Consider the following 19,203-nt stretch of genomic DNA (forward strand, 5'->3'; position numbering starts at 1 on the left):
GTTCGTCAAGCAAAAGGTTGGAAAAGCATTTCTAACATCTTGAATGGTAAAAATTGCTGTACGGCAACTGAGGTACAGGCTCGTCAGAATTTTAACTAAAGCAAAGCACGCGAGAGCTATCTGCTAAGAGAGGATGCCTTTATGGAGGATATTTTAAGGAAAACTGGCTCATATTCAAATTATACATACAGAAAATATAGCCAGTCATTCCTTGGGATTCAAATTCGAGTCGAACAATTAGCGTTTAAACCAGTTTTATCTTATCCAGCCGTCTGTGGGACGAAAAAAGGGCAATCCGATTTTAATGATTCAGAATCCATTTTTTTCTTTATCGCATTTTGAAGCTAATTGAACTGATCACATGTTACTGTCCAGCCAAAAACATTTTATTACGCGTTGCCGAACTCACATTTCATTGGTGGCATGTGTTTTTTTCGCCAAGAAACAAGATGTGAAAAGTAAGCACCAAATATAAAAACAAATTAAAAATACCACATTTAGCTCAAATTTACTTCAAAAACATTATTTGCTATACAAAAGAAAAAATGCTCAGAAATTTACTTTTTGCAATTGCGTGTATTTGCAAAAAAAAAAAAAAAAAAAAAAAAAAAAAAAAAAAAAAAAAAAAAGCGGAAAATTCGAGCTGAAAGCTTATTTTTTTTCAACAAAATATTGTTGGTGGCATTTATTGTGAAACAAGCAAATTTTTTGTTTGTAATAATTTGATACAGAACTGCAAAACTTAATTTAGTTGATTAGAGATAGCAGGATTGAGAACTCGCTATATTTAAAAGTACATATTCAATATATGAATTGTATGTATTTAAGTATATTAAATAATATTTTAAAAGGAGCTATTGTTAAAGTTATAATTTTGATTTATACCTTTTTTATCTACACAAATACACATATAATTATGTTGTATAAAAAATTCATTATTTATAGTTTATACTCTTTGTAATAATATAAATAACCGAAATGAAATTATCTGTAGCGATGTTATAAAAATAAAATACCTTACTTTGAAGTAGTTTAGTCAAGACATAACGTCTAATGGCGTTTTCATATTTGCGAATTTTTTTTCAAAATAAAGGCATGAAAAACCCCTCAAGTTTAAATGTTTTAAATATTGAGTTTTAAATTAAATTTGAGATTTCTTCTTGAACTAAATTTCATTCCTTAGTGAGTTTTGAGTTACGTAATATATTAAATTATTATTTCGATGTAATCAAGTTATGGACGAATTCGTTACTGGAGTCGGAATATTTTTGTCTGACTTCAAGTCTACTGAACTATTGGACTACTGAACTTGAATAAAGTTCAGTAATTCCAATTTAAAGACTGCATCTCTTTCTTCATTTTCAATGAAAGATATTTTAACGTGGAAATTACAAAATTAAATGAGATATATGTAGTCTAAAAAACAATAAATACTATGAAAAAAAAAATAAATCTGAAAGGTTTCAGATTTTAAATTACATCCAAAGGGGCGTTTTTTTAACATTTTGTGTGTTACCTTTAATTATTAAATATCACGTTCTTGGCACTTAAACCACAAAATTCAGTTCAACAGCAATGTCGCAAAATAGTTTTAAAATTAGCATATCTTTAGAATTTCCGGTACACAGTATCGCGCGATGGAGATAAATTTTTTTTTTTTTTTTTTTTCGTACAGTGTCGCATTGCTCACTTTGAAATCCTTGAGTTTGTTAATCAAAAATTCGTTAAAAGTTTATATAATATGAAGTCGATAATAAAACAAATTAAAAATTCAAAATTTGATCTTCTAGATGCCCATATTCGCAGTGAAATTACGTCATTCAGAATTAGATGGCTCTAGGTACCGTTGTTTTATCCCAATGCAAGAAACTTACATACATTTATGCAGATTCTTCATCATTTAATTACTTCAAATATAATACAGGGCGATAGTATTTGGTGGCAACAGTTTGAAAAGTGGAACCAACATTCAAAATGATTAGAAGCAAAATCGCAAAACGAAAATAAAAGTCCCTCAGGGACAAAGCCTCTTTGGACTGATAAGCAATCAAAAGTCATGGAAGTTTCTTTTTTATTTGTCCAATCATAATTATGTGATTAATGTTCGATAAAATTCGAAAAATTCTTACTTATATCTCTTGCTCTTGTTTGCTGATTGAAGCTTGCTGTTTTTATTCCAGGTATTTACTGTTCAGCAGCTTGGGATTCTTTCTTGTGTTGGCCTCCTCTTGCTTCTGGAGAGGTCTTAAGCAGACCATGTCCTCAATTAGATGCCCGAGGTGCCGTCATAGGCGAAACTACAGAACCAGGTACGTGAAGCAGATTTATCTGAAATCTTCCAAATAACACAGATTTGTTTGACCCTTTTCCAAAGCCTGAGAATCATTAACCTGGGAAAATTCAAAACTAGTATTCAAAGTTGTAGATAGCATACTTTTCCTTACTGGTGTTTATTTGGTTACAGCCGAAAACATCGCGGCAAAAACATCGCAGACGAAAATGTCGCGGAGAAAACAACGCAAGGCGAAAACGTCGTGCTACAAAACATCGCAAAGAGAAAACATCGCAGTTCTAAAACATCGTGGTACAAAACATCGTCGTCGAAAATAAAGCGGTTCAAAAACATCGCAGTTTAAAAACATCGTCGTCGAAAATATCGTGGTAAAAAATAAAGTATCTACAAATCATCGCATGACGATAACATCGCAGACATGCTTTTTTCAGGCATGCTTTAATAAGTGTAAATGGATATTCCCATAATGATTTGTGAGCACAAGATGGAAAGAAGGATAATTTTTACTTTCATATTTTTTATTAATTAATACATTTTTGCTGAGAAAATAAAAAGGAAACTTAAGCATAAAAAATTAATGCAACTTATAGCACTTAATAGAATTTTAAACAGACATAGTTAACTAACAAAGGCCATTAATAAAACATTTTTATAAAGTTTTTACTGGTAATATTTCATGAAAAGTATAATCTATAAGTTACATTTAATTTTCTATGCTTAAGTTTCCTTCTTACGTTTTCAGCAAAAATTTATTAGTTAATAAAATATGTGAAAGTAAAATTTATCCTTCTTTACACCTTGCGCTCATTATGGGAATATCCATTTACAATTATTAAAACCTGAAAAAAGCATGGCTGCGATGTTATCGTCATGCGATGATTTGTAGATACTTTATTTTTTACCACGATATTTTCGACGACGATGTTTTTAAACTGCGATGTTTTTGAACCGCTTTATTTTCGACGACGATGTTTTGTAGCACGATGTTTTAGAACTGCGATGTTTTCTCTTTGCAATGTTTTCTTCCACGATGTTTTGTAGCACGACGTTTTCACCTTGCGTTGTTTTCTCCGCGACGTTTTCGTCCACGATGTTTTTGCCGCGATGTTATCGGCGGACACCGTTTATTTTGAGTTACTAACCAATGTAGTCCTAAGCTTTATTCGTTTATATCCTTTTTACTTTCAAAATAGATAGGCTGGCTATGCAACGTAGCTGAGAAAAAGCAACATAGATGAGTATTAAAAACAACTCTTTCTATAAGCTAGGATGAGACTAGATACATCACTAACTGAAAATGAGCATTGACTAATTATAAATACCCTATCTGCAATAAAATCTGCAATTTAGATGAGGGATTCTCAACCGGTGGTACGCAAGAGAAAAATAGGTGGTACGCAAAGAATTTTTAACTATTAAATTCGAAAATTAAAACTCGAACATCCGGATTGAGTTTTTTCTCTAACACTTGTAAATTTATGCGATCTGAGCTTTGTTCAAAAGTGGTGGTGGTAGTAGTACTTTGTAGTGGTGGTACTAAAGATTTTCAGTTTTTGTTTAGGTGGGACGCGTTAGTCAAAAGGTCGAAAACCGCTGGTTCAGATTGTTTCAGGACGCAGCTGAGTGGGAAGACTTTCATCAAACGAGGTATTCGAGATGAATAAAACAGCTGTTGAACATCTTCTTCAGCTCTAGATTAGATATACTACAGCTTACAACTAGATATTTTGCAAATGGCCACGTAGAATACCTGATATTACACTTCGATTTTTTTCTACCGAAAGTGTGTAGTTATAGCACCAACACAATAAATGAAAAAAAATCTGAAATGTTTCAGATTTTAACGGTTGACCAAAAAGGTTTCTTAAGGTTTTTTACACTCTCGCTAAGCTCACAGTCTACCAGTCTGCTGTTACATTCACACTTACTAACCCTTTTTTCTTTTTGTCTTTTTAGCTTTATTCTTACGCATAATGTTTTTCGCACTTACACATTATACAAATCAAAGCATAATTACAAAAATTTTAAAAGCAGCATAGCAAGCACTATTCCTGAAGAATATAATTTTAAGAATTTAAAATTTCTGAAGCAGCGTTAAATGTCAGCATACATTTTTCCGTCCCCCCTAGTCTTTGCTCAGTTTGTTATATCAACGTTCAGTTTTTCTAAGATGGCTTTAAAACAACTTTCTTTGTCTTTTTTATTAACGTTTTGTGTATTTAATTTATTTATTAAATATCAATCTCTTGGCGCTTACGTAGCATAATATTCGATTCGACAGCAAAATCACAAAATGTTTAAAAACAGCATATCTTCAGAATTTCCGATAAACAGGCTCGCACGTTGGAGATAAAAATGATTTCTTTCATACTGTGTAGCCACAGCTCGCTTCGAAACCGTTGAGTTTGTTAATCAAAAATTCGGTAAAGTTTTACAAAATATTATAAGGTATTTTATCCCTCCTTTCTGCACGCTTCCGTGGTGTAACAGTTAGCACACTCGGCGTGTATTCGAAAGGTCCAAGTCCACAAAATGCCATTTTGATACTAATAACCGTTCCGAGCTAATGTCTCTTTGAGCTAATAATTATAAGAAGAAATAAAATGAGATAAAATAAAGTCCATATCTTCAAAAGATCTTCCAACGTTACCAATGCGTATTGAAATAGTCATCGAATACCAACTCCGTTGAGTATGTAGTTTAGCGCTTGAAACAAGACATCCGTCAAGTTGCCTTTGTTATAAGAACTTATGAACACGTTTAAACAACAACTGTGCGTTGCTATATCTTAATATGAGTACAGTAACGAGCATACTTACGGTTCGGCTAGTACGTAACTATTTAGGCAAAAATTATAAATCTTTGCGAAACAAGTAAAACTTTGATATTTCTCTTCTTTACAAACAGCTAAATAACTTGTTTCTCTATCACATACAATTCCCTTATACCAAATGTAGAATTCGGTTTCATTAGTTTTCATTTTGACCAGTAATTTGAAATGTTAATTGTTAGTAAAATTATGCAGCATCATTTCTTAGCCCAGTACTATCAAAGAGATGTAAGGCCTTATTCTGAATATCTTTTCGTACATTTAACTAGGAGAAAATAATATGGTTATCGTTTAGTTTTATGACTTAGAAATCTGAGAAAACAGGAGGTTCAGAACTTCAGAAACAGGAGGAGAAAACAGGAGGTTCAGAAACGACTTCTACCAAAGTAAGAAATAAAATATTTTTAACATTGCAACCAGTTTACCTAGCAACGATTGCTATGGATTTTTTCTTTCTTCGTATTGGCATCACCTTTGTCGTTTTAGTTGTTTAATTATTTTTTTATATGTATGTGCAAAAAAATGTTGTGAGACAACTATCTATAAAATATGAGAAAATTAAGAGAAATAAATAAATGGCTGTCTTTACTTGAGTAATTTTTCTGCTTAGTGTTACGTGAATGGAGATATTAGTTCGAGTACTACAATACTTATATTGTGAACAGTCATACGAAGGCTGTTCACACATTTTTTAGATGACGTATATTGTATTCACAAAACTAAATTACATAAAATTCTTGTGTTTTAAATGTTCTATTTGACATCCCTTATTCTGATCTATCTTTCGACACCGTAATTTCCAGGATAATAATTCCTTTTGAAGTGGCAGAAGAGGTATTCGATCCCATTCCTCCCGAACAGTTTTCCAGAGTCCTGTTAGGGTTTTGGGACAACATTTAGATAATGCAGTTTTTAAAAGTCCGAAAGCACAAAAATCCATAGGTGACACATCGGGAGATTTAGTACGGATATCAGCGAAGGGTATGGCATTGATACCAGTTTTTTGTTCCATTTCTTTTAGGAAAGATTTTGATGTGTGACATCTAGCTTTGTCCTGATGGAGTCTCACAGATTGATGGGACTGTGGGTAACGCGATGGTATTCCATTCAGAAAAATTGGCGATAAAATATGTTCCTGATAGTATTTGGAGTTAATCTTCACATTTTTTGCACTCTCTTTATTTTTAACTTGCCATTATAAGAAAAACCAGAAACAATCATGAATCCGTTAGAAAAACTTTCTTTCGATTCTTTGAACCATGTACATAAATTTTTCCCCCTTTTATGATAATAAATGGCTCTTTTTTTGTTACAATCATTTAAATACACCCATGCTTCATCTATTGTGACAATTGTTTTCCATTTTTCTTTGGATAAGTGTTTCTCATATAGAATTCTGCAGAGTGTCCTGCGTTGAGCGATATGCTTTGGAACAAGACGATGCACATTGCGTTTTTTTCGCTTTTTAAAGATATAAATCAACGTTTATCATTTTGTTTACAGTGGACACAGAGCATTTTAATGATTTTGCAACTGTCTTTTGACTAGGAGGATTTTCGTTTAACATTAAACAACGATCTTTGCAATAGTCGAAGATGTCCGTTTTTTTCCTTGGATACTTGATTGGAATTTTTGTCCCACTTGAGGCTCCAATTTGACGTTTGTTTCCTTTCTTTTTGATGATATTACCTATCGACGCTTTAGATATCACAAAACCATGACTCTCACATCGTTTTTGGATAACGGAGTATGCATATTTCTCTTCGGAAAGAGCGTAAATGTAGCCTTCGAACTACTGCTTTGTTAAATTCGCCATTTTTAGTTTAAATACACCCATGCTTCATCCTATTGTGACAATTGTTTCTTATTTTTCTTTGGATAAGTGTTTCTCATATAGAATTCTGCAGCGCGTCCTGCGTGGAGCAATATGCTTTGGAAGAAGACGATGCACATTGCGTTTTTTCGCTTTCTTAAGATTTAAATCAACGTTTATCATTTTGTTTACAGTGGACACCGAGCATTTTAATGATTTTGCAACTGTCATTTGACTAGGGGATTTTCCTTTAACATTAAACAACCGTACCTTTGCTATAGTCAAAGATGTCCGTTTCTTCTTTGGATATTTGTTTGGAATTTTTGTCCCACTTGAGGCTCCAATTTGACTTTTGTTTTTCCTTTCTTGTTGATGATATTACCTATCGACGCTTTAGATGTCACAAAACCATGACTCTCACATCGTTTTTGGATAACGGAGTATGCATATTTCTCTTAGGAAAGAGCGTAAATGTAACCTTCGAACCACTGCTTTGTTAAATTCGCCATTTTGAATAAAAACAAAACTTTCAAGCCACAGACGATAATTTTGACTTTTAAAAACATAATACAAATTATCAAAATCGTCTAAAAAATGTGCTAACAGACTCTGTAGTTGTATCCCGAGTAAATAAAAACGTAACTTGGCGGGCACGAGGTATGAGTTTGGAGCATTTTTACATTGCTAATTATCTCCTCAGACGTTGATTCTCGTAGAATATCTTTGAACATCGAAGATAAATCGAACAGGCTTGTAGAGAGAAAATATTTAGCAGTTTCACTTTTTACAACTTTTCAACTTTATTCAACAGCTACACGAACAATATGCAAACGGATCATAAAAGTCAAACCATTTAAAAATCGCTGAATACACTTAAAATAAGGAGCGGTCCGCCATGGGAAGGTATAGCAGCATAGCAAGCAAACATCTTAACTGCAACAGACTTCTCATAGCGCAGTTATACTGGAAATGATGCCCACTATTAATTCAAAGTTATGATTACCATAATGGCATTTTAAAGTCCCAGGCAAAAGGAACAACCTGTTATATTGGAAAAAAGAAATTTATGTTTGTATTTTAAATACTTTATTCCATTATAACTTAAACTTAACTGACTCACTGTGGTGCCAGATAAATTAACAAAAAAAAAAAAAAAATCAAAATCAGATAATTCACATTCATTCAAAATCTATTTCATAATAATCAAATATCATTTCGACATTCTTATAAATATTCGTATATCATATCTATCAATCAATCGTATAGTGGTATAGTACAATTTAACTTTTAGGTTTGCGTTGTGAGTAACCTATGTAAAGAGAAAATCAATAACTCCAAATTCAAGTAAACTCCATGTTTCTTAAAAGCCCCCCGGCTCAAACAAATGGAGGGACATGACAGACCACAGAAACTACGCTAAATTAAACAAATGAAACATAAAATACATATCAAACACATTTATTAATTTCTAGAATATTCAAACATATGATAACTAGGTAAACTGATCAGTCCCCTACAAATTAACCTTAAGAGGTAAATTAACATATATATCATTTTAAATCTTATACTCATGTTAGGTGTACTAATTTTTTTTAACATTACATAACTCACAATTTAGGCGGTTGTACCGTATATTAATATAGTATCATTACTCGGTTACAATTTAAATACAAAAGACAGAAAAAAAAATTCACTCACAGGGTGAAGTTCATACATTCAACTCCTATGCCATCATCGATTGATTAATATGGAGTGCTGATAGTTCAACAGATCGTCCTACTCATTGCGTTGACCATTCGAAGAGATCGAGAATGCCATCATCGACGGATTAATACGGAGTTTTAGAGAGTTCAACAGATCGTCCTACTCATTTCGTTCACCATTCGAAGAGATCGAGAATGCCATCATCGACGGATTAATACGGAGTTTTAGATAGTTCAACAGATCGTCCAGCGTCCGAAGTTTACTCGAGCACCACATTATTCCTGCTGTCCTTTATTCACAAAATCATCGTTAATGGAGGCAGACAGTTCTTGCGAATTTTAAAGATGACTTGGTTGCAACACCATTGAAGCTGTCCTTACAATAAATAAATTCCAGAGCATGGAATGATGAAAAAAAAAATCGACGCAGCTGGCACAGGCAGAATAAACAGCAATGCACACCTTAGAAGGGTCCTACACGAGTCTCTTTCATTCTGGAAGCCCCGAAACTCACCATAAGCGTAGAGCACCTTTGGAACAAAATCTAATTAGGAAGTCAAAGCCGGTAAAAAACAGGAATACCGCATCAGGATGTCAGGATCACCAAGAGAATCTGCCGAACAATTCTTGGGATAAGAGAAATCGAAATTCTTCTGCTGAGCTCTATGCCTTATGCCAACGCAAATTCTCGCCAGCTAAAAGCCGAGAGAAAAATCATACCCTCTGCCGGCTGTTCACGCGGCTCGCGAGAAGCAAGACCCGAAGGGTCAAGCCCCCGCTTTTCTCCTCTTACTCTTCTTGAAAATCAGAATCAGAAAAAATGAACTCTAGCCTGGTGCAAGCACCCAGGAAATCTCGGTTTCTCCGCCTCTGTGAGTTCATAGGCTTTCAAAAAAATCATAAAATTAAATCTTACCAATCCCGGAATTTTAAGTTATCTAAATTGAGAAAATGACACACCCATGACGAATCAAACACCAGAAAATCTGACAATGCATTCCGAAAAACATCTGCACTCACATAACGTGAGAAAAAAAATAGACCCCCCAACTAACAAGCGAAACTAGCTTTTAGGAGTATCCAATTATTAGCCACCCCCACTGTCTTGAAGTAAGAAAACTGCAAACTTTAAACAAAGCGATTTCCGTTTCCCACGCATTAGCTGAAAAGACCCTACTACCTTCATTGTTGGAAAGGCCATAAACCAGATGTGTGTCCTCGCAACCGTCTCTCGCCTTTGTTACAATTCCCACTCAAGAATAATGAGTTAAATAAAACCTTAAGAGCTTAAGAATACTTTTTTTCCCAGATCAAAATACACATGAATACAAATAAAAATATTAGAATAATAATAATTTAAAACACATATTAATAATTTAAATTCGCTACATAACAAACCTATATTATAATTAACGGAGTCTATTAAAAATTTACCTGCATTTTTTCCCTAGAATTAGTTATTTTCGTAAACTGAATTTGCTTTAAAAAAATTACAACCTTTAAAAACAGGAAGAACAATATTTTTGTTTATATTACTGTTTGATTTCAATAAAAATCAATGGGAAAAAAAATAATAATGACTGTACGCTTAATTCATTTAACCGGTTTGGCAGTTTTTCTCTTTGTCATTTTGTATTTACAAGGATTTTGATTTAGCAATGTTTAGATAATCCCGATTATGGGTCATTAATTATGTACAGTTGTGGATAAAAACGATTCCTATATACCGTTTCTAACCCCATCTGCTATTATTGATTGTTATCTCTTCATCTCTTATCCTGGTTTATCGTTCTTTTTTCTTAACCCACACAAATGTTGCTTTAATCTAGTAATTTGTGATAATAACTTTTCTAATATTCCACAATATACTGGCTTAACGTTTTCTAAAAAAAGACGTGCTATTTCTCAACCACTTTAATTCAACTCAGGTTAATCACAATATGTGTTTCGTCGCAGAAAGACGACCATAACAGAAATGTAACGATTAATTAAGTGGTAGTCTGGTGTAAGACATTCAGCCTTTTTGCACTTCAGAAAATGAGATATTTATTGTGGAGCGCACCACGAGAAAAGAAATTATTTCAACAGCACATATTAAAATGCGCAGACTCGAAACGAATCTGAAACAACATTCTTCTTTTATCGTGCCCTGTCAAAGCGAAACAAAGCCAGCCCCAAAACCAGCATTCAAAAGTAGTCGAACACTTGTCGACTTGACATAAGATTCGTCGAAAACAACAATTGTCCCCGAAACCAAAAGAATTGTTATAATGAATAAAAAAAAGGATTGTTTGCAACTTTTTGAACTAGGCAAGCATTTAGTTTTAATTATGGAATTTTATATATATTATACTTCATGCGATTACATTTTTTCGTCTACAGCATTATATCATTATGTTTTCTCATCGAAGAACTGACTTGAAAAACTTACGCCATTATACGTATTATACATGTTATAGCAGTCCTATATACAAAATTTGAACGTTCTGAGGCGATTCGTTTTTGAGTTATGCGAGATATATATATACGTTCGTACAGACGTCAAGAAAAAATCTCCTCTGAATCCATTTTAAATCCATTTTATAACCCGTTTTGGGAAAAAGAGTCATTTATTCTGTCCTTACGTACAGATATCACGCAAAACCATCGCTAAATTGCATTCGATAGCGCTCAAAAATGTACATTTTGGTTGAAACGTGATGCCCGATATTTTTCGTGATTACAATACTTCTTTTACTTCGTACAAAGATGTAATAAAATGGCGGTCAAATTAGATGTTTCTTATAATTTTAATTTATGTTAATTACTTTTTAATTAGCAATTAAAACTAAATAATTCGAAACATGAAAATTTAATCATTACCTTTCAAATGATTTAATCGTGTTTATGAGAAAGAAGTATGTATTTCCATCAAAATTTGTGCTATCAAATTATTCCAAATTCATTTGCCATTTATTTGCGAGAGAAATAAAAAGGTTTGATTTTCTGAAATGTTTCGTTTTAGTACTTTGGTAAAGAAAGTTTAATAAAATGAAGCCTATAATTATACATTTTGATAAGAAATTGAACTCCATAATTACTAGGTATAACTTGAATAACCATTTGTAACATTGCTTATGAGCTTGCTATTTGTGCGTTATAATTTCGTCTTCGTTGTCTCTTCATATGTTTATTTTTCGAATTACTGCAAAATCATTGGGCATTTTTTTCCAAGATGCAAGTGGTCTTTTTCGCTATTTATTCGGGCAAAATGAATATTAATCTTGAATTTTTTATATGGGAAAAAATCTTGCTCTTACTTTCCCGTTCTCACATAAGTGGATTTAAAAAACAAAAAGAGAAGGGAATTATTTTGACAACTTAATCACATATGCAAAAAAACTTCTACATAGCTTAAAGATATTTATATGTGCTTATCATAATAATTTGTATTACTTTGGTAAAAAATTGTATAAGAATTATAAACCCGAAAAACTTTATTTAAGCGTAGTTTGTTTGCCCTGAAATTGAAAAAAAGATTGCTTTTCCGCCTTTTTTTTTATACTTTTGAAAGCGAAGTATAAAATAGTAATTCGTAAAAAATAATGATGAACTCAAGGAAAAGGAAAACTGTTTCATATTTTTTATTTCCGATGTTAAATCGAAGATGAAATCCATAATCCATTCCTTTACATGTAATTTACCCCTTCAGCAGTTTCCTGGGAACTTTACGTTTTCATAGCCTGGTGCAAATTAATATGGTGCCAGAGCACCGAATAAAACTTTATTTAATTATAAAGTTTGTATTTGTAGAATCATAGCATGTTAAAAAGAATCATCAGTTTCAATCATCAAAAAATAAAATTGTGTACATTTATATGAGCATGATTTAGAAAAACTTCTAGGTATGTTGCTGCCTTTTCTCTAAACATACTTGCAACAAAGTGTATTCATTAGGAATGGCCAATACCTACCTGCCATTCAACTGTCACATCATTGAGAGCTTTGCAAACAGTGCATCACAAAGGGTGGTCAAATTATATCCGCGAGAATGAGAACATTTCGTTCCAGTTTTCGTGAAAAACACCACGGGGCACTCATCTAAGAGTCTCTGATCCCTCTTCTCCTCATACAAAACCTTTCTAAAGAATATTTGGCTTGCCGATATTTCAAACGCCTTGATGCGGTGCGCTTTGCACTTACAAATATTCAAACTTGCTCCGGGATTTGAATTCGGGCCCAAGAGTACATCAACCAGCATTACTAACCACCATGTCTATCAGAAAGTAACATCTAACTGTGAAGGTTGCTATTTATACGTAGGTTGGGGCAAAAGTCATGGCAACTATTTTTTTCTTGAAGATACCAGTCCGGTTGAAAAATGTGACTTATACAGACGAAAGAACAAGGTCTTAACTACATGTGTGGACAATGAATACCACTAATATATCGTAACACACGAATTTATTACGGTAGTATACAGGGGAATATAGCCTTTACCGTGCAAAAGAATGATAACACAATACACATAAAGTTGACACGACAAACCTGGGCCTAAAGACCATCAATGTAGTTCCCTGCTACTGTCACCACACGCTGCCAACGATGTAGGAGGCGCTGAATACTATCAGCCTCAGCATTTGCCGCACCATGTGTGAATCGGGTCATCTGTTGGCGCACTTCATTAGCAATGTCCTCTCGTGTTGCAAACGGCCTACCACGTATTGGTTCCTTAATCTTGGGAATGAGATCAAAGTCACAGAGCGAAAGGTCAGGAGAGCACGGTGGGTGCTCCAATTCTTCCCATCCCCAACGTCGGAGTAGCTGCCGTACACACTCTGCTTTATGTGGTCTTGCACTGTCGTGCAGAATTATTGCACTGTTCACAAGATCCGGACATTTATCCCGCACGCCACGTCGTACTTGTCGCACCAGGAAGTCCCTGTAGTACTGTGCAGTCACTGTTCTGCCATGACGAACAATGTGGCAAACAATGACAGCCCTGACGCCATACGTGCCGATCACCATCAACTTGACTGGGGAAAGATTCTGACGCTAGCTCATTACTCCATATCCTGTGGACAGTGCTTTTCTCGATGCCACTTGCTGTCTCTAACTCCAGTAATGCCCATCGTCTGTCTTCATCCATGAGGTGCTCGATGACAGCACGTGCCAAGTCGGTCCGCACACTCACCGGTCGTCCCGAACGTTGCTCACCACTGGTTGACACACGTCCTTGCTGAAACTTTCCTACGCACCGTGCTACTGTACAATGTGGTAGGGCATTATTCCCAAGGGCTTCTAGTAATTCACTGTGACATTCCATCGCATTTCTCCCTCAGAGAACGGCTATTTTGATGTAAGCGCGCTGCTCAACACGGGTTACCTCCATCTCGCACGGCACTCACTGACTGATTTCAGAGCCCTCGCTACCACAGAGCCAGCTATCAGAAAGCCATCTGTTGTTCTGCATACACACTATGCCTGCAGAACTTCCACTCGACACATATATGCTTTGCGTTCCGTTCACATATCTACAAGAAAAAAATAGTTGCAATGACTTTTGACCCAACCCTCGTATTTCTGGCCTTGGCAACAGTAAGTGTTGCTAGGCGACCGCAGATGATTCCAATCAAAAGTTCGATATTTTTAACCAAACTTCACCAGTAAGACTTTCCATTTTAGCGTGATTTGTGTTGTTTACAATAAACTGAAAAATTCATCTCGAGCAAAAATTGGAATTGACTCGTGAACATTTTCCTGCGATTATTTTTCATAATTTTCGACGTATATTATCAAGACAAGAGTGCTTCGATAAACTTAATTCTTTATACAGCGATAAAGCACCATCCTACAGCAATGTAAAAAACTAGCATAACGAATTCAATCGTGGTCGACGTTCGCTCCAGGGCGAATTTCGTGAAGGGCTTCTAAAATCGGTTGTTGTGCCAGAAAATATCGTTGTTGCTTGTGAAATGACAAAGCAAGATCGCCATGTGACATACCGTGAGACTCAGGCAACTTTGGATATTAGTATGACAAGTATCAATAAGATATTACATTAAAATTTGGACGTAAAAAATGTGTTCACGTTGCATCCTGCATAATCTGACAAACGATCAAAAGAAGGCTCATGTCGATTGGATCAAGGAAATGTTGTAAAAATACGTTCAAGATGCATCAAAGGCTGTGTATTATATCTATCTACACAGGTGACAAATTATGGATCTATGCATATGAGCCCGAAACCAAACAGCAGCCGACTGTATGGGTCTTTCAAGACGAGCCAAATCCAACAAAAGTTGTACACGGAAGAAGCACATCGAAGCAAGTGGTTGCTTGTTTCTTTGGCATTACCGATCACGTGACGACAGTGGAGTTAGAGCAACGCAGGACGGTCAATTCCGAATGATACATGCCCATTTGTTTGCCAGAAGTCATCGGAGAAATTCGAAAAAAGCAGAAAGAAATAAAGGCGAATCATTCTTCATCATAGCAATGCGAGCTCTCACACATTGACTCAAGCAAAGGAATTTTTGACGGTCCAAAACATCGAACTGATGGGTGAACCGCCGTGCAGCCCTGATTGGGCACTCAATTACTTTTTTTATTCCCGTACATCAAAAATAAATTACGCGGTCAGCGGTTTGTGATACCCGAAAAAGCAGTTGATGCATTCAAAACACATGTTTTGAAGTTACCTCAATCGGAGTGAAAAACGTGCTTCGAAAATTAGTACAAACGCATACAAAAGCGTATTGATCTTCACGAAGAATATTTTTAAAAACAATGAAAACAAATTAGATCAGAAACTTTTTCACATTATTAGGCCAAAAATATATATAAGCAACCCTCGTAGTACCTACATCAACAATGCACGCAATAGTTAAAAAATAGAGGGACGGTGCCTCTTAAAATGTCCCCCCCCCTGGCTCCAGTTTTGTAAATCGAACCCTGGTGCCACTTACCGCAAACCTTCCCTTCGACCTGGGCTCAATAATATAGTAGGCAGTACCACAAAACGCCATATCGATCAGGTACATGTATCTAGGCTTTTGTTCAAACATCTTATAGGGCTATCAACGTAGTAGTTTGACATTTTACCCTAAGAATTTGCAGAATAAAATTTTAAATGACATGAATTTGCCCATGATTCTTATTTTAAATTCGATGGGCTTTTGGTGAAGTTTTTGTTTTCGTTAAATTAAATAAGTATTATAAAAAGTATTCCTTGCGCCGTTTTAATGCCTGTGTTTTATTAAAAACATAACCGCCTCGCCTTCCGGTACAAATCTGACTGAAATCATTAACAAAAAGCAAAGCAATTGCTGCGCGTTACAATTTGTGAAAACAACTTTAAAATTACTTCAGATAAACAGGACGACATTAACCTCTTACCAAAATATTTTTTTTTTTTTTTTTTTTTTTAGTAAAGGGAGAAATCAACACTCTTTTGAAACAAATTACATCTTTATAACATGCTAATAGCTATGAACAGATGAAGGAACAAAACGAAGAAAAAGAAAATTTTCCTTAAAAAGCGAGGATTATTGCAGATCAGCAAAATCACTCATGAAGCAAGGTACAAAGCTCATTACAATTGCATAACACTAAATTAAGTCTCAACTCCAAAGCGGTTACATTTATACGGTTTTTCATGCACGCAGCTAAGGTTTCTGGAAATAACTTCTACTAATGCACTTTGCAGAAACTTCCAAAACGTCGCCAAAACCCGTCAGGAGAGTTTCTGTCTATATCTCATGTACAGTACTATCAAAATAATTCAAGCATCGATCGATGTCTAATTGCAAGATCTAGATCATAATATACAAAATAAATATTTACAAGCTAACATAGCTGGTAGGCTAGCAAAGGAGGGCACTTTCATGACTCAGGTTAATGCTTAACCTTTGACCTACCTTGAACTATACTCGAGAAGAAAGGCTTTAATTAGCAATTCTTGGAAACAGCTGCCGACACAATTATGGTATCGTAGTACAGGTCCTGGTACTGCTGTTGGTTTCAAGGGTTAGAGGGAAGGACCAAACGGCTCTGGCTCAGTTGACTTCAGGGCATTTAATGATCCTTAGATATTGCCGTGGCCCTAAAACTTCTCCCACTTGCTCCAAATGTAAAAGCCATGAAGTTACTTCGCAACATTTACACTGCGAAAAGAAAATTATCTATTATTTATTTATTTCCGAATTTATTTAAGTATGTCATTTAAGAACTCTGTATATCAAATATGTTTAACACTGCATTTTATAGTTATATCTGAGTGTTTCTGAGATGTTAAAAAAAGTTCTTATAATTTTTTTAAATTTTCTTTTTGTCCGATCTGTTAAACTTTGAAATTATATCATCATCAAAACTTGTGCTCATGTACACTGCGAAAAAAAACAGGAAAAGTTCTATATCTCCCGTTCTACAGGCCCAATTGACGAAATTCAATTTTCATGTCTCGAAAGCCCGTCTTAGGATATATATTAGATTTATATATAGCATCATTCTAACATAAGTATTTTTGCACAAAATCGGACTTTTTCTGAAATGACATGCCAATTGTTTTCCATATTTCGATTCTACGACTTAAATTATGTCTCAATATTTAATTTTGTAAAGTTGGGTGCGAAATTTGAGGAAAAATTGAAAAAATTATCTTGGCGTATTTTTTCAGTTCTCGCCAAGAATAATTTACTCGGCGAACTCCTTAATTTTTAGCAACCTATTTTCCTTTTCTCTTTTTTATTGTAAACTAGCGGAAAAAAGTTATCGTTCATACTTTCGAATAATTTTACTTAGTGCTTATTATCGTTTGGCGTATTATTGTCAAAAAAAGATGCCAAATTTCAAAACGCTCCAATATGTAAATTCATGTATATCGTAGAAAATTTTGAATAAAAAACTCTTAATTTTTTGCAGGTGTGCCTTGAAATACATCTACTTTAAGATGATGTTAAAAATTTTATAGGTTATAATACAATTTTTTTTTGAAAAATTTATAAAAAAAAATATTTAAAACTGCAAATTAAAAAAATAAATCACAAAAAGTGTGCGAATTATTGGATTAAGCCTAAATTTCGAATTCTGGAAGAAGTAATCAAGTAAGTTTATTAAAAAAAGATCTATTAATAAATATATATCAATTACAATTAAGATTGAGAAGCTAAAATGTTGAAAACTAATTTTTTAAAACCTACTCCTGCGATTTTTATAAAATCATTTCAGAAAAGGTCCTGTGTTAAAATACCTATATTATAACAGCATTATATATAACTCTAATACATATCCTAAGTCCCGCTTTCGAGACATGAAAAGCACAATTTGAATTTTGTCTATCCGCCCAGTTGAACGGGAGATATAGAACTGTCCCATTTTCTTTCTCTTTTTTGTCTTTTTTCTTTTGCGCAGTGTACCTGCGAAAACAGTGTATTGAAGTGGTAGAGGGCACTGCAGATCGGTAGGTGTGCCGTTCCTTGTGATGTTTCCAGTGGTATGCATCGTTAACGTTAAACTTGCCGATGTACACTTTATTTAGACTCTGTGGACGAAAATGGAGCAAATGGTCAAAAGATGTACGGAGGGTCACCCATAGTAAAATAGAATAGTTGAGTTATTAGAAGTCTGTTTCTTTTGGTTTTACTTGCCTTTCTGAGTGATTAGCGGTTCATATCTATCTGATACTCCAATAATTCCCAAGCTATTTCCAAACACACATATTGCGTTATAAAATCTGCTTTTTTCTTCCTTCTCTACTTTTACATTTTTATCAGATTTTATCTGACTTTTACATTTTCATCAGATCCTGCATATTTCATGCGCCTTACTGCATAACGGATTCTCAGGTTGCCGTCATTCGGCAAAGCTTAAGATCCTTAAATTATTTTTCAAATTTTGTGTGCGACTTAGTAATATAAATATTGAAATCTGTTGTGAATTAAATCAGCCTGTTGTGAAATAAAATAATTAAGCGACTTAGAAGCAATAAACATGTATCTTTATGATTTAAATCTCTATTTTACTTCATCAGTATTGTATAAATTATATATCACATTGATAAATTAAATTGATTTCATATTTTAAAATATTTAAATTATATTGATATTTTAAAATACTTAAATTACAATGTACGCAATGGAAAATTTTTAAGAACTTTTGCAATTTTTCTGTAACAATTAAAAGTTGCTTCTAATGTAATGTCTAATCTCAGCCTTTTTCACTTATCATCAAATATCATCAAATATCGTGCCACTTCATACTTTTTCTTTTCCTTTATGAGTATTTGGAGACGGATATCAGTAATTGTATTTTTTCATAGACTATTTTCACCTATTACATTTGTTCGGCGGTGAGACTATTATGAGTTAAATTTGCTTAAAAACCTTAAACGCATTTTGTTTACGACGACATATACTTTTAATGATGATAAATTACGAGATAAAACATGATGAATTATGAGCATATGGTAATTCAAACCGTCATAAATGTGATATCATGTGTACATTAAGTAACAAAATGATGCAGTTGTTTAAAAGCCCGAGGCTGAAAGGAGAACTCATGATACACCAGCATGCTTACCTCTTTA

At 34.1% G+C, this 19,203-nt stretch overlaps 1 protein-coding gene across 1 annotated transcript in view; it reads left to right on the top strand.

The window, feature by feature from the left end:
- Positions 1-19,203, top strand: part of LOC146998093 (corticotropin-releasing hormone receptor 1-like) — a 315,521-nt gene that overhangs the window by 166,538 nt on the left and 129,780 nt on the right. Inside the window, exon 2 of the mRNA XM_085812363.1 lies at positions 2,181-2,309. Within this exon, the coding sequence (XP_085668489.1) occupies positions 2,181-2,309 (129 nt within the window). The remainder of the gene's footprint in view (positions 1-2,180; positions 2,310-19,203) is intronic.

This window comes from Stegodyphus dumicola, chromosome 3 (genome assembly GCF_044657685.1).
Source record: "Stegodyphus dumicola isolate Sdum_Otavi_A_Nest chromosome 3, ASM4465768v1".
In the NCBI taxonomy this organism is placed as follows: domain Eukaryota; kingdom Metazoa; phylum Arthropoda; class Arachnida; order Araneae; family Eresidae; genus Stegodyphus; species Stegodyphus dumicola.